We start from the raw sequence: 16,433 nt of genomic DNA, 5'->3' as shown, positions 1-16,433 counted from the left end.
AGACCAGGCAGATGACTTCTGGTTTTAATATAGATTTACAAACTTCGCGAGGGGCTCCCGGCGCTGTGAGCTAAAATTCACACAGGCATGACTCTGTACATGTGGCACCTGCCGTCGGGAAGTCCTCACACTCTTCACGGGAAGGCCTGAGAAAAGCTCTTCTGTGACTGAAAACACACTGTGAGACAGGCTGAGATGCAGAAGTCTCCTCACTGGAGGCCAAGATTCCCGTGAGTATTTACAGAAGACTTTCACCTAAAGTCAGGTCAGTGTATATTCATTAGGGGTGCAGGAGAGACCCCAGAATTTTAAATAGACTCTTATGTTAACAGTAGGCACCAGGAAGACATAAGTCTTTCTATAAAAAATTTATTTCTCTGTAAATACAAATTGCAATATCAACAAACAATAGTCCAGTGGAAAAATACTAGGCATTAACATTGAAAACATTTTTCTTAATAAATAGAACTTTGGCATTCAAAATTCTAGCTGTAAACTCTATTACAAAACAAAAACAACCCCTTTACAAAAAAAGGAGGCAAAAACGACAGGGCAGAGGCATAAGCCAGCCAGCGGCTCACGTTCCCCTTCACGATGACTGCATCTCATTTAGGTCACGGACACTGTATTCACAAATGAGGTATCGTGGACAGCTCGGAAGCTGAACCTGGATGCGGAGCACCAGCCGCAGGGCCGACTGCACTCTGCTTCTCCGTGGCCACCGAGCACCTTACTGCTTCTGGCATCACACCCTGATGCCAGTTCACGCTTACACATTTAAATAACTTATATATTATCTGTATGTGCACACTTATCCACACATATACACACTTGGACACATTCCCAAGCAGCCCCTAGACCTGCGTCTGACCCCTGCCGCGGGCCCGTGACAGCACTGCTCAGGGCTGTGGGCGGAGGAATGAGATGCAGCAGTCTGAGCTCCTCTGCAGCGGAACGAAAGGTTACTGCAGGCAAAAGGCACGAAAGGTTCTCTGCACGCAGCTGCAGCCTGGTGTTAAGACTTCCTGATCCGAAACTACTTCCTGTCATATTCAATATTTCTCTGAAATAAGAAAAATCCCAAAATACTTTCCCTTCATGATTAAATGTATGGCATAATCATGTGGCAAACACCACTGATGGCATTTTGGGGCAAAGCTGGAAATTTTACTCTTTATACACAATAAAAAGTTTCCCTTTGAACACTGAAGAGAATTCTCACAAATGGACGCTCCGAGCTGGGCCGTGAGAGGTGCTGGTCAGGGCCACACTCTCTACGGGCGCCTGAGCGCGGAAGGGCAGGTGACAGCAGATGGAGGCGCCCCCAGGGACGGTGCCCGGGCTTTGCTGCTGCGGGGCCTGAGGGCCTCCACAGAGCAGTCCTTCCACAGCCTCTGGGGCGCTGCCCGTCTCCCGAAGCACACCACCCTCCAAGCTCGTCAGCAGGCCGGACGCACAGCACTCGTCTGGGGAACGCCTTCCAGCCTGAGATTGTCTCCAGCAAGCTACTTAAAGAGGTCCGATGCAGCGTCACACACTGCCACACCAGAACAAACTTCACTAGGGTATAACGCCACTAACACTGAACGGTGAATCCTATTTCAAATTCAAAAGGGGCCCCACACTTTAAAAAGATAAATTCAGGCGTCTCCTAGTCAATACTTACACTTTTTAAAATCAGAGCCACGGAGAATTTATCAACAGTGTAACCATGAGCTCACCCTGCTCTCCTGACTGAAGGGAATGACGGCGCCCGGGCCTGCGGTCGGTTCTGCTCGCCTGCACCTGAGACCCGGGTCTCCGCTGAGACAACTGCCCCTTGTCACGGGCTCTAAGTGACTGAGTCGGCCTGAGTCCAACTGGGAGCCCTCGGCCAGCGACCATGCTGGCACGGAGGGGCGCTTCCGGGAGGGTGACCTCCGCAGCCAGGAGCAGAAGGAAGAGAGGCCTGAGCGGAGGGTGTGCCCAGGCTCCCAGACTCCTGGTCGGTAACGCGGGCGGCCGCACCTCGCGGTGTAACAGCTGCCGCCCGAGGCGTGGACTCTGTCTCCAGGGCGACAGCAACACTGCGACCATTTTAACACAAGTCGGGGGCTCAGGGAAGGCCGTTGCTGACAAATCAAAATGAAGAATAAACACTGACAGTAACACAGCGGCACCCTCTGCAAACGCCCTCAGGGCTGTATACTCACCGCCAGGGCCAACAGCCGGGGCTCTGCGGGGCTCGCGCCCACCACAGCCCAGCCAGCGCCTTGGCTCCTCAGCGCAGTCTGGAACTGCAGTGAGCAGCGGCGGTTTGTTCATTTCCCACGAAGTCCTACAGACTTTATCTCAATATGGGAATTAAATTCTGTAATTTTTAGAAGACTTATTGCAAAAAAAAATTTTATCCCAGCTAAGCTACAAAACTGTATCCAAAATAGATGAAAACAAATGACCACCACTTCATTTAAAAAACACAACCACTGCAAAAATCTAAACTAACACCCTAGGAGACGTTTAAGGAAGAACCGACCCAAAGCGGATAGAGTCCGCTCCTCAGTCCTATTCTTCAGGGTGCGCTCATTTCTGAAACCCCGGCAGGGCGAGGACGCGGCCGCGAGACTGCAGTGTTTCTGCCGCCCCGTGCTGGGGGGCAGGGGCGCAGTCTACTTCCTGCACAGGGCAGCCTCACACATGCACCTCGGAGAGGCAGGCTCCTCTGCACCCAGCTCTCGGGGCTCATTCGCACTCTGCTGGTCTTTAAGCACTGCCATGGAAAACTCAGCGAGCACAGAGCACAGCCATGCTCTGCCCGCGACAGTCCCGCCGGGCTGGGGCCTCGGGTGCGGGATCGCTGCAGCACTGAGTCTCAGAGCTGAGGGAAGCAGGCCCACCGCACGCGCCTGCACCGCCCAGCGAGAAAGAGGGCAGCACTGTCCTGCACGACCCACAGCTCCGTCCCCACCTGGCCGCCGCCTGAACCAACCTCAAAGCCACACCGCCACGTGGAGGGCAGAGCCTTGCCACGAGGGCGTCCACAAGGCACAACCAACACCGACGCACCGGCCACGCTGCCGTGGGAGCGCGTGTGCCCGCAGCCCAGCTCCGGGGCAGCGGCCCGGCGCCCGGCACCCTGCGCAGCTCAGGACAGCGTGGCTGCGCTTCCACGAGGCGACACAGCCCCCGTCAGTGCGGGCACCGCACACCAGGCGGGCGGAAGATCTCAGCCCCGCCTGCTCCGTTCTGTGCTAGGGTTAGTCCAGAGACAGGAACGGGGACGGGCTTCCCCCAAAGCATTGTCAATTTCAAAACAGGTACGAAGCTGTTGAACTAAACACAGACGTGGGTAAACAAATAAGCTACTGTTCCAAAGTCACCATCAGTCTGGTTTGAAAACGGTGATCTTGGCCTCAGAAGGCTTGCACTAATTACACAGCTGCCTCTGTTCACAATGATACCCATAACAAACAAATAAAAATTGGAAATATTAAGGGGAATGCTAAAATTACTTCAAATTATGGAAAGCCTTCTGGTAACGCATAAATTACCTACAGTACCAAAAGCTACCAAGCCAAAGCCTCGGCTCCGTGACTGCTGAGACACGATGTGGCTGCTTCCTCCTGCTGCAGCACCTGCCCGCTGTCAGAACTCAGTGGCCAGCCCTGGGAAATCCCCGAACATGGCGAGAGGGCAGAGCAGACATGTGTGCCTTTCTCAGAAGCTCTGGGCTGGGAGCCTGAAGTCCTTAGACATTTTGTAAATAAAACATACACACACAATAAGATCCCCGCATATGTGCACACGTAAGACAGAACTACAGGAGTAGACGAATGCTACCCTTTCTGAAGGGCACCCTCCACAGCTCGGCCCTGTAATCAGCACTTTCAGCAGACAGATGTTTTCTTGTAGACTGTACCACACCTTTCAAATGGTAATTTGAATTTTTTGCCTGATTAAAAAAGCCCTCAGAACCTCCTCACATTCCCCTTCCCCTCAATGAGACAAATCCACAGAAATCCCTATGTGTAGCCTCGTGTTTCTTGCAGCTTCCTGTTGTAACTCCTAAGGAACCATGAAGAACTGCAGGCAGCAGTGCGGGACGCCGGTCTCTGCTGCAGGACCCACACTGTCACTGGGTGACGCAGCTGTCCCCCATGTCCTGAGCATAGCGGTCAGATATTGTAGTCCTCAGCTCATCGATGTCCCTCCGCAGCTGGCACACATCGGACAGCTTCCTACTGAGGGTCTCTGGGCTGTGGTCATTCTCCACATCTTCACCTGAACAGTTCATGGCTGTGTGAACAAAGCACAGAGACTGTCTGACATTTTTCCTTGAACAAAGCCATTTTAGGGTTTTCACCTTAGTCATCATGGAGATGTAACGCTACATATTGAATACTAGTGAGGCTCAGATTAAATGATGCATCATCTGATATGAAATACTGTAGATCTTACCTACTTGGTCCTTTACAAATTTGGCTAGCTAAAATGTACAAAATTCATAATGAGGCCCACAAATTCAACAGGGTCCTGGGTGGCAATATTCAAAGTGAAAGGAATGGCCTACAATGTCTCTTTCAAGCTCAACCAGAGCCCTCAGTTCTTTCCACTTGACAAAATCTGAAAATTCTTTGTATAGCAAGAGGAATTATTTTAATTTTTATGATCCCAAAGTGAGTTAACTGGCATGCAAATACTAGTTTTCAAAATACACAGAGAGGATGCTGGGGCTCCACTGTTCCCAACAGGGGATGGAGCCAGCAGCTGCTGCCAGGGTCTGAACGCCTGAGGGGAACCAGCTCTCCATGACTTCCCAGAAGTCCTCAGCAAAGCAAGCCTTGGCAGTGGCTGGGAAGGGTCTCTCCTTCTGCCTCCAGTCAGCGTGGGAGATGCAGGGGCCATCCGTCGGGCAGCCGATACTCTAATAAACATGCATGGGAACTCTGGAGTTCTCCATGACTCAGGAGTCAGCGGGGTGCTGAGCCGGGTGGCTTGTTTTCAGTGCTCTATGCACAATTTCCAGTGAGTGTTGCAGGGGACCTGCTGGTGCCCACAGGGAAGTGATCAGGCCTCACTGAGGAAGCAACAGGCCCTGGTTCACCGGGTGGGACAAGAGGGCGGAATGAATGAAGGCACAGAGGCAGAAAACAAAAGAGCTGATGGAATCTAAAATGCTCAAGAGCGACGGCAGGCAGCCAGGTGCTACCGACCTGTGCCACAGGAGAGGTCGCTATTAGGAAACCAGGCCCCGCTGGCAACGACATGGGAACCGGCTTCGAGGAAGGACGGGCCTGGTGACAGAGATGTCAGCCCAGGCAAAGGCTCCGCCTGTGAGCTAAGGGCAGCAGTCTGACGAGGATGGCCGGGGCTGAAGGGTGCTGACCGGGAGAGGGCAGCGAGCGACCAGCTGAAGCCTGGGCTGGGTGGGAGACGGCTGCGGCGCGCCTGAGGAGCAGGTCTAGGGGAAAGGCAGCCGTGCTGGGCTGCGCAGTTGGCGCGGCCCTGACAGCGCCAGCTCTCGCAGGCTCGCTCGTGACTCCACTCAGGAGCGCGCGGCCTCCCGGCGGGGCAGACAGACCGGGAGACCTGTCAGTGCGGCGTCTCCGGACAGGAGAAGGCAGCGGGCGGGGAGAGCACTCGGGGAGCGCCCAGGACCCCGGGGAGTAATGGTGGGGACTGGGCCTCTCCACAGTGCTGCCCTGGAAACCGGGTGCAGAGCAGAGTCACGGACACACGGGGTTCTGCGCTCCCACTTGAGAAGCAAGGTCTGCACCTCCTCAGAGCTCAGGGACTGGCGGGAAGTGGCGACTGCGGTGCAGAGGCTGCTGTCAGCACGAGGACGCTGCGCCACCCACCAATGGCAGTGCAGGACGCGGCTAAGCGGGCAAACAGGCTCGGCTGGGCGGCTCTGGCCCTCGAGCAGGGCAGGACTCACAGGCAAACACCCCGCTCTGCGCTGGGAGCCCCACAGCACGGCAATGCACGGAGCCTCCCCCGACTGCCCCCAGGCTGGCGGCAATGCCAGCCGCATCACAGCACTCTGCTCAGTCTGTCCAGGCCGGCCCCACTGCAGTCCCAGCACGGATGTTCTTAGCATTTGGCGGCGTCCACATCCACGCGCATGTGCACACACCTGCACAGTGGAAGGCACAGTCCGGCTGACACGGAAAACAGGCCTTGGCTGACTGAATGCTAGGAGCAAGAGTGGCACTGGACTTGCCAGCTAACAGGATCTCTCCGAGGGGACGGCAGCAGAGCCAGCCCTGTTCCAAACCCACAAGCTCACCAGCGGTCACCTCTCCCCGAGTCCCTGTCTGCTCCACTGCAGAGACCTGCGCGCCAATGCCCTACCACCCTGGGGCCACAGGTGGCGAGGGACACCCTGTGAGGGGCACGGAGGGCTCACGCTGGCCTCCACTGTGGGCGCACGTGGGAAGGGACAATGCCCGGGCCTGTGCAACAGGAGTGGCTCTGAGCTAGGCCCGTGAAAGCATCGCCCTCACAGGAATGAGAGCCAGCAAGCATCCTGCAGCTACTTCACCAGTGCCACCTGGACTGCCAGGCGGCTGGAACCCCAGGTGGTCCACGAACGACTGTCCCACCTCGAGGCATGGGACAGGCCCTCAGGCACAGGCCATCCGTCGGGACAGCTGTGCATGCACTACCAAAGGTTCGAGTGGGCAAGAATGTGTTAATCTACACAACCACCACTCGGAAACAAACGGGAATGCCACCACTTCTAGACAAGCAGCCAGGAAGCCCCTTCCAACCCCACCCAGGCAGCCTCAGAATGAACCAAGGACTCTGCCCTGCAGCACCCCAGTCAGCTGCGGCCCCAGTTGTTTCTGTAAGCACAGGGAGCAGGGGACCCCAGCAACACCTAAAGCCACAGCTCCAGGGAGGGCGGGAACACAGCACCCAGGGAAAGGCAAGCAGAGCCTCTACTTGGTAAGCTCCAAAGCAAGGCCCAGTCCAAGCACTTACACCTGATCCCCAGCAGTAAGGAGAGATTGGGCTCCTTGCCCTGGGCCCGCTCATTGAGGACACTGCACAGCGCCTTCAAGTCGAGCAGGCAACAGGACATCTCCTTGAAGAGCTGATCGATCACCGTCAGGTCGAAAAGCGGCCACTTGGGGAGCGCAGTCTGCTGCCCCAACAGCTCGGCTTCCTGGCCCAGACCCCGCAGAGAGCTGGGCTCTTCCGTCGGTCTGTGGTTCTGTGATGGATCAGAAACATCAGCTGTTAGAACGGGGAAAGGCGCTTGAAAGCCTCCGAACTGCAGTCCATGACCAAGTGTCTCATATGTGTACTTAGACAAGCTGACCGCACATGAGTGGGGGAAAAGTAAAGAAAAAGACTCATTTATACAGTGGAAATGGCTCTTCTCTGTCACCAACACCCTAGAGTAAGCCACGAGTGTGGAGAGCTGTGTGTGCCGCGCCTTAAAGATGGCGCTGGTTTCCGCCTTCCGCCATCCCGACGGTGAGAGCTCTTTATGATAAACAACTCCTTATTTGGCTGTGATGTGTCTGATGCTCTGCCCCCTCTTACGTGTACGTATCCGCATTCGCCACATGACTATCCGTGATTGGTTGGTTCAGGGGTACTTATTCTAGGGACGGGTGCTCCCCAGGGGTAGAAGAAAAAGAATGTTAAGTTTTCCTGAGTAAACTGCTAGAAGAAGAGCGTTGGTGTTGCGTCGTCATTGCTGGTCAAAGGCGAACGCGACAAGTGGTGGCCCGTACGGGGACCCTCAGCTCAGAACTTCTAGCAGTCAGGGCAGCGCGCTGGTAAGTTCCCGAGGTAAGTTGGGACAATAAGGTCCGCGGTCATTGCGGCTAGTTGCTCTTGTCTGTAGGCAGAAGGGAGCGAAGACAAGTTCGCGAATTCGCGAACCGAAAGTAAAGTTCGTGGGACAACGAACCGAAAACAAGACATGGGCGCTTCTCATTCGCACCCAATTTTTTTGGCTCTACAGGAGCTGCTCTTATCAAAGAATTTAAGATTGAAAAAATCCATTCTACAGAGGTTTCTAAATGAGTGTGATACTGCCGCCCCTTGGTTTGCAGTATCGGGTAATCTTACAGTCCCCTGCTGGGACAAACTAGGGCGAGACCTAGACATGGCAAAGGAATGGGGAACATTAAAACCAGGAGTTATACCCGTGTGGAAACTTGTTAGGAGCTGCTTGGGGGATCATAGGTGCTCTCATGCGGTAGAGGAAGGGCAAACAGTGTTAGAACAACTGAAAGAGGAGAGATCGGCAAAGTCAATTCATCTGAGACTGAAGGCTCTAGCTCTAATAGTGAATCTGAGGCGGAAAATTTGGAGAAGGAGATTCACGCTCTTTTAGAGAAATTAGATAAGACATCGATTAAGGAAAAGAAAAAGAGGAAGCCTCCGGAGAAGGAGAAGGGAGACCTGGTTCCATCTGCTCCTCCTCCCTATCATCAGGAGGAAATGGGTATGGGCCAAGGGAGCCGTAACCGGTCACTTTGCCCGGATGTATGGCATCAAGTCCGCACAGAGCTGACTCTGGCCTGTCCCGTGTTCCAAGATAACGCTGGGTTCCAGTGCCCGTGGATGCTCCTTCTTCTATGACACTGTTTAGACAGAAAAGAGATTTTGGGATCACAGCCGCCATTGTTGCTGCGGTCTCATTGGCTGCTGTGGGAGCTACCACTGCAGCGCTTGCCATGAGCCAAGCTGTTCAGACAGCCCAAACCTTAAATAATCTTTCAGCTAATGTGGCTCAAGCTTTGGATATCCAAAAGGGAATTATTGGCCAATTGAAAGGAGGGCTATTAGTATTGAATCAAAGAATTGATTTGACCCAAGAACAAGTTGATGTATTATGGCAGCTAGCTCAATTAGGATGTGAGTGGAAAATGCAGGGTCTCTGCATTACTTCTGTACAGTATCATAACTTTACTTATGCCGCTAATCTATCAAAAGTTTTGTCTGAGTATCTTTTAGGGAACTGGACCGGAGAGTTTGACACCATGATGGAACGGCTAAGAGTGGCCATCGTCCACGTAAATTCAACCAGAATTGATCTCTCCCTGGCTACAGGATGGACATCTTGGATTTCTTCCGCCCTGAATCATCTTAAGGAATGGGCGGGTATTGGGGCGGTAGTTTGCCTTCTGATATTGACCTCTCTGGTGGGCCTGTGGTGCTTGTGCCGGATGAGGATTACACAAAACCGAGACAGGGCTATGATTATTCAAGCGCTCACAGCCATTGAGGCTGGGCAGTCCCCCCAAACATGGCTTGCAGCCATAAAATTATGAGGCATCGCGTTCAGGCTGCACGGCACAGCACTGCACATGAGAATCGCTGTCTGCTGTTAGTGGTCTCATGGGGAGCATGTCTGATTGCATGCGGGTTAGTACCGTCCTCTCCCAATAAATCCTTTAACAACTCCCGCCTCTGGAAAAAGGGTACTGGACGGGTTGGACTCAAGTCGGGTTGAGAAACCTGATGTAGAGTCTATACAATGTCCTTTATGGTTGCCAGAGATCAGACCTCTACTCTCAGCCTGTTTCGCTTCTAAACAATAAGGGGGAACTGTGGAGAGCTGCGTGTGCCGCGCCTTAAAGATGGCGCTGGTTTCCGCCTTCCGCCATCCCGACGGCGAGAGCTCTTTATGATAAACAACTCCTTATTTGGCTGTGATGTGTCTGATGCTCTGCCCCCTCTTACGTGTACCTATCCGCATTCGCCACATGACTATCCGTGATTGGTTGGTTCAGGGGTACTTATTCTAGGGACGGGTGCTCCCCAGGGGTAGAAGAAAAAGAATGTTAAGTTTTCCTGAATAAACTGCTAGAAGAAGAGCGTTGGTGTTGCGTCGTCATTGCTGGTCAAAGGCGAACGCGACACACGAGAACAGGCATTAGATGCAAAGTCTCAGGTTCTGGGCTTTCTCGCATCTGCAGCATCTTGGTGAGATACACATTTTTCTATAAATGAGATTTATCCTAAGCACAAAAAGAACTTTAGGTCACTTTAACCTTATTCAGTAATTTTAGTGCTACTGGCAGTAGTAATTAATTACTTTGTACTTACTTTTTGTCTACTGAGAAAAAAGCATGTTATCATGTTAATGTTGATAGGAACCAAAAACTTCAAGTTTTAGGAGATGAAGAAATAAATTTAAAAATCAAAAAAGGGAGAAAACCCTCACTAACTCAAGACTTGCTAAATTTGAACTAGAAGTATCAATACGAACTCAGGATTTACCACTCAAAATGCTGCCTGCAGCTCCAAAATTATCACCTTTTCATCCTGAAAACTGCTAATTAAAGGTAAATTTAATCAGCTTTTCCACTGGAACAGTGTTTCAGGATAACCAAATAGCCTACAGTGATGACGAAGTTTTAATAGATAAATGCCAGCTATAAATATAAAGAAATGATGTAATTGGAAGAAATGAACATTTTCAGTCATCTAACGACTTGGGCACTGATCACCAGTGGATGTCAAACCATTGAGGGACAAGGCTGGGCTAATTCACACATCCAAGCACTCCTGGTGTTCTCAGGGCCTAACTTACAGCGGGAGGCTAGGCTCTCACCACCCAAACCCAGACAGGTCAGCATTTGTGTGCTGCGTTGAGAGGGACAACCAGACACGGAACAGTCAGACCGTGTGATCATCAGACACGGAACCACCTGACTGGGTGATGGTCAGTGCTGTACAATCTGGTTATGGAAACAGCACTCACAAAGCGTTCTCACCCCTTCAAAACGTGACATGAATTTCATGAGGTTTGTAGCACTGTGTAGCTTCAAGAAACACAAGAGTACAGAACAAGATAAATGACACCCATGAGGAAGCAACTGGACAAACCTACATGGTGGGACAATCTACAAGTATGAGAAAAACGGGCTTCTAGTCTTCAACAATCTGATATACACATGTACCAAACTCCCAAAATGAATTACAAGCAAATAATATTAAAGAAATCTAAGGATTTATAAGACACTACAATCAAATGCAATGAGTGGTCCTTGATTAAATGCTGTTTGCAACAGAACTAAAAATTTGGTGAAACTGAAATCTGAATATAGCCAAGGCATTTTCAAATGTCAAGGAATCATTATTCTTGTCAGATGTGACAACTATGGTTAAGAAAATGTCCTTAGCTTTTGGAAATGCATTCTTAAGTATGTAAGCATGAAATGTAACAATATGAGTCAAAACGTATACTTTGGTGTGCATATTCTTCAACCCAGTCCAGCCCTCCCTTCGCACTGCTGAGACAGGCAGCTGTTCCCTTGGTGAATCCTCATCTTGTGCCTTCTCTGCAGATTTTCAAGGGCCACTTTGTTCCACTCAGTCTATGCCCTCCTTGCTCACTGTGGGGCCTAGGTCTGCACAGCATCTGCTTGGCTGGAGCAAAGTCTGTGCAACTGTACTCTGGGACATAAGAAAACGAAAGGTCTGTCTTCCTATTATAATTTTCCTAAGAAACCTAATGGATTTAATTACCTGGCACATTAAAATCAAGTCTCCAGTTTAAAAAGTGTTCTATTAATTGATATACACAGACTAGGCCTTGCCTCGAAACTGAAAGAGGTGTGGATTATGGATTCCCTTCCCAGACGAGCATTTTCTCCTACTCACCTCAAGCAGTGCTTTCGATAATCTCTGGAGGTTTCTTTCTTTCCTCTCTAGCTCTTCCACCATCTTCTGTGTAGTCAACTTCTCTTTAGAAAGTTTCCCTTGGATGGACTAGAACAACAACAACGACAACAGCGATGTGAAGCAAAGCATGCAGCACGTAAAAGAAAGCGTCCACTCAACACAGCAACCAGCGACGCTGGATCCAAACGCTTTGGAAGATGGAGTATCTGAAGTGGTCAAAACATGGAGCAGTGTACATCTGAGAATGACACCACGACATCATGAAAATAATGCTTGTTTTTCATTACTAAAATCCAAGTTTTAAAGAAGTTTATCTGTGATGGTTTTCTTACATAATTCTAATGAACACAAACCTTTTAAAACAACCCGTGTCACTTCAGAGTAGATGGGCTCTCTGGGAATGTCTACTTCTGGACACTGAAATTCTTTCCTGACTCCATTTCACTGAATGATATATGGAGATTTATTTACTTAGCTGCATATTTATAATTTCTGGCCTGACAATATTATGTGGTTGTAATCCAGAATTCAACCTGAAGTTTCTTAAGATCTGTTACAGCTCATATCTGGATGTCCTCCCAAAGCCTCATGTGGTCATAGGTGGGCCTTTCTCAGACGTGGCTGGATGTGGAGTGTGTGACTCTGGAACTGATTCATGGTACAATGCTAGGATCAGGGGCGCTAGGATTAAGGGTGTGAGTGCTGCCCACCCTAAGTAGCCTGGATAAGATGTAAGAGACAGAAAGAGCTGTGGTTGTCCCCTGTTGCTTTGTTACCTTCTGCCTGCCATGGACTGTTTCTCCTCTACCACCCTGTCTTAGATCCAGCTATGGACTGAAACCTTTACAAACTGTGAGCCAAATAAACCTTTCCTCCTTTAACTTTGGGTGTTGGGTATTTTGTCTCAGCAAAGAGAAAAGTAATTAAGACAGAATTTGGTACCAGGGAAGTGGGGTTGTTGCTGTTCCTGACGATGTGGTTCAGGAGCCTTTGGAGCTGGCTTGTGAGAAGGGGAACTTAGGAGATGTGGAGATGCTGCCTGAAAAAGCAGAGCTGCAATGCCTGAGGCTGTACTGGATGGGAGATTCTGGTCAGAGCTCAGAAGACCAGAATGCTGATAGAAATTCTGCTGGTAAAGGCCAGGCTCAGGAGGTGTCTGCTGGGAAGAAGGGCTGCACTGGCTGCTGGACTCCAGACCATGTGTGTTACGCCTTGGCAAAAGTTTGTCTGCAATTTGCTCCTGTCCAGAGACTGCCTGAGACTGAGATTAAGGGCTGTGGACTAATTAATCTGGCAGAAGAAATTTCAAGGCAGTCAAATATTGAGGCAGTAGCATGGCTACTGGTGGGGGCTTTTAGCCAGATTTATGTTGAGAATTAAGAGCAAAGAACCCAGCAGAAATATTTAAAATGTTTTCAGTTTTGCCAGAAAGTTCGCTCCAGTAAAGTTGCAGCCTGCAAAGATGGAACACAGGAGAAATTAGTTGCCGAAAAGATTAGCTAGAAAAACCCAAGTATTTTAGAAGACAACAGAAAAGATGGCCTGAGGACATCAAAAGAACCCACAGGACTCCAGCCTTTGCAGCCTCAGAGTTGCAAAGGTAAAAGACTTTGCTTTCAGAAGATAGCCCCAGAGCCCCGTGTTCCAGAATGACAGTGGCCTAGGTAAACTGTTCCTCAGGATTGGGTGCACAGGCACTCAACCCCCACAGCCAAGAGAGAAGGAAGCCCGGCTCCTGCTCCGGCTGGCAGCAGACCTTGGTGTCATCCACATGGCGCTAGTGTCAGGCGCATGCAGAATGCAACAGCTGTGGGGTCAGGAAGGCTTCCACCCAGAATTCAGAACCCTGGGAGGCCTGAGAGGGCCGTGTGTGAAGCTTTGAGTGTGAAGCCAAAGGTGCAGTGGAGACCCCGGAAGTTTGGAGAAGCCAGGAACGTGGATCATCTGAGGAAAACTGTGAGGGAGCAGATCCGGCCCCACAAAAAAGCCACAGAAGCTACAACCACCACAAGAAGTGCCATGGGGTGGAGCCACTAAGCCCTGTGGAGTTCATATCTTGCCACAGATTCCCTCGGATGCTGGACGTGGACCTACAGGAATTAATGTCTGCCCCGCTGGATTCTGGACTTGCTCGGGTCACCTTCCTTCCTATCCTCTTTGTACCTTTTGGAGTGGTAATGTCTATCTTGTGCCACTGTGTGTTGGAAGTGTCTAACTTCCTTTTCATTTGCACAGGGGCTCCCAGCTGAGAGTTTGCCCTAAATCTCAGAGGAGACTCGGGACTTGGACTTTCAGCAGTGCTGAAACTGTTAGGACTTTGGCAGCTCCTGGAGATGGACTAAATGCCTTTAGCATAAAGGGTGTGCATGAGTCTGGGGGGCCAGGGGTGACATGTTACGGCTGTGTCTGGACGTCCCCCAAAGCCTCATGTCATAGGTGGGCTTTTTCAGAGGTGGCTGATCTAGGTGGTGTCTACATCTTGACGCTGGAATTGATTCATGGTGCAGTGCTAGCACCAAGGGCACTGGGATAGAGTGTGAGGGTTGCCCGCCTTAAGTAGCCTGGATTAGGTATAAGGGACAGAAAGAGCTGTGGTCATCCCTTGTTGTTTTGCTACCTTTGCCCTCCATAAACTGTTTCTCCTCTCCAATGCCCCTCTGCTATCCAATTGGAGCCAGCCAATTATGGACTAAAACCTCTACAAACTGTGAGCCAAATAAACCATTCCTCCTTTAACTTTGAGTGATGAGTATTTTGTCTCAGCAACGAGAAAAATAACTAAGATAAGGTTTGTGACTGTTTATTAGAATTGTGTAAGAAAAGCATCACAGATAAACTAGTTTAAAACTTATATTTTAGTAATGAAAATTTAACAGAGGGGGTGTTTTCATAATGCTGTACTATTATGACCAATTCAGTCATGCTGAATGTAATAACTAGCTACTGACTAATGTTTCTGCCCAGCAATGAGGCGGGCAGCCCTCTCCATGAGAAGCAATCACAAGTGTGTGACAGCAGTGCCATCTGTCAGGAGGGGGGAGGACTGATTTGGGAAATAATGTAAAGCTTCACAAGTCACGTGGTTGGGCTCAAGGGTACATAACAGAAAGTCTCGACAGAGAGGAGCTTGCAGACAGGTACTCTTATCCTAAAGCATCCAAGTTCTGTACGATTTCTAGGCTAATATTAGGCATGAGTGCTAAAAGCTGTCTGACAGTAAGTAACATGTCACCTGAAACACTCTTTATCATAAATTGTATGAAAAAGTATATTTTTGAGGGATATGGAAAAAAGACAGAAAAATTTTTAACTCATTTTCTTATAGTCTCTACTTAAGGCAAAATAGAACAAAACCTGATTACTAAGCCAGGTCTCCAAAATGAAGCACAGTCCATGTAGTATAGAACACCATTTCTTTTTTTTCTTTTTTGGGGGGGTACCAGGGATCAAACTTGGGAGCTTGCACTTGCAAGGCAGGTGGCAGAGCCACTGAGCTGAATCCCTGGCCCCACTCCACCATTTCTTCTTCTTTTTAATCATCCTATCTCCAACAACAGGTGTTAAGTAAGTAGTTATTTTTTGGTATTTTACCTAAAATTCATATGAGCTTTTGAAATACATATTAGTATATAAATTCAAATGGACAATATATTTTTGACATATTAATCCATAATACTGAGTGTTAATTATTTTGTGCATACAATACAGAAAACCTGAGAGACATTTCAATTTATTTGTTCCATCAAGAATGAATAACGTATGTTACTTGAATTCTGCAAAGCATTTTTTGAGATCTAAGATTTTAAAGGCAGGGGAAAATTGCTCAAAATGGTGGCATTCTACTACCCAGAAATTATATGACCTACATTCTTTTCTGAAATAAATATTGGGCTTTGTGAAATTCAGATTAACAACCTGCTTATGATTCACTGGATGTGTTGGGGATTAATAAAAATTTGGATTGTTTTAAAATGTCTACAGTCTCTCTCAAATACCTAGTAAACATTTTTAAAAATTCTGCTAAGTTACTAACCTATGATGAATGTTTTTGAATTCAAAGTTTTGAATTTTGAGCTAGAGACAAAAATAAGGGAGTGGTGAGCACATACAAAGAGTTAAAGCCAGGAAAGTGGGTAAGATCATAGAGAGAAGTATGCAGTGTGCGTGTGTTTTTATGACAGTGGTTTCTACTATTTTTGCTTAGGCTAAATTTACACCAATTTTGCTTACACCAAAAAGCCTAAATGACTTGTACCTGCCACCTAATATTTATGCGAAAACCACAAACTGCTCATTTGTGTTATGCAGCAGAGAGCCTGCTCCACACCCCGCCGGTGGTGTCCCGGAAGAGGGACCCTGGCAGGCCCAGAGAGCAGCTCCTGACCACATGGTGGCTTCGGTGCAGTGCAGGCTGCGCTCCATCACCCAGCACAGGTTTCTGGGCATTGTGTGCTGCGCAAGGCGCCATGCGAAGGGTAAAGCGGGGAGCCCGACCTAGGCCTACCCTGCAGTGAACTCATCAGGAAATGTGGCCAGGGCTTCCTCCAGGCGTGGGTGACTACAAGGCACACACTCCAATTGTGAGAGACAGAGGGGCTAGGTAGAAATATCCCAGGCAGTCAGACAGGCTGGATCCTCGAGAGTCAGGCCAAAGGTGAAACACCACAGCTACACCGGAGACACACTGGCTAAAAACCAGGCCTCGTGTTAAAGACAAGATAACCAGATCTATCTGCGTACTTCCTCAAAGAACAACCCCTGGGCCCAATGAAGTCTAGACAGACATCGGCCACCCCGGG

The 16,433-nt window shown here is 49.6% G+C and overlaps 1 protein-coding gene across 4 annotated transcripts in view; it reads right to left on the bottom strand.

The window, feature by feature from the left end:
* Nucleotides 1-353: 353 nt before the first annotated feature.
* The window catches only part of Cep85l (centrosomal protein 85L), a 110,672-nt gene continuing 94,592 nt past the window's right edge, over nt 354-16,433 (bottom strand). For 3 of the 4 annotated variants that reach the window (XM_021240679.2, XM_004860164.4, XM_021240681.2), the window contains 3 exons: nt 11,614-11,721; nt 6,967-7,198; nt 354-4,275 (listed from right to left, as the gene is read on the bottom strand). In XM_021240679.2, coding sequence (XP_021096338.2) covers nt 4,112-4,275; nt 6,967-7,198; nt 11,614-11,721 — 504 coding nt within the window. In that variant the 3' untranslated portion in view covers nt 354-4,111. Of the gene's footprint in view, nt 4,276-6,966; nt 7,199-7,307; nt 9,966-11,613; nt 11,722-16,433 lie in introns of those variants that run through there. The other variant, XM_021240684.2, reaches the window with a different exon arrangement.

This window comes from Heterocephalus glaber, unplaced genomic scaffold (assembly GCF_053883595.1).
Source record: "Heterocephalus glaber isolate CG9 unplaced genomic scaffold, H.glaber_assembly_v1.0 deba00001550, whole genome shotgun sequence".
Taxonomy (NCBI): Eukaryota; Metazoa; Chordata; class Mammalia; order Rodentia; family Bathyergidae; genus Heterocephalus; species Heterocephalus glaber.
Note: the sequence above shows the minus strand (reverse complement) of the source record. Positions and strands in the feature narration are given on the sequence as shown.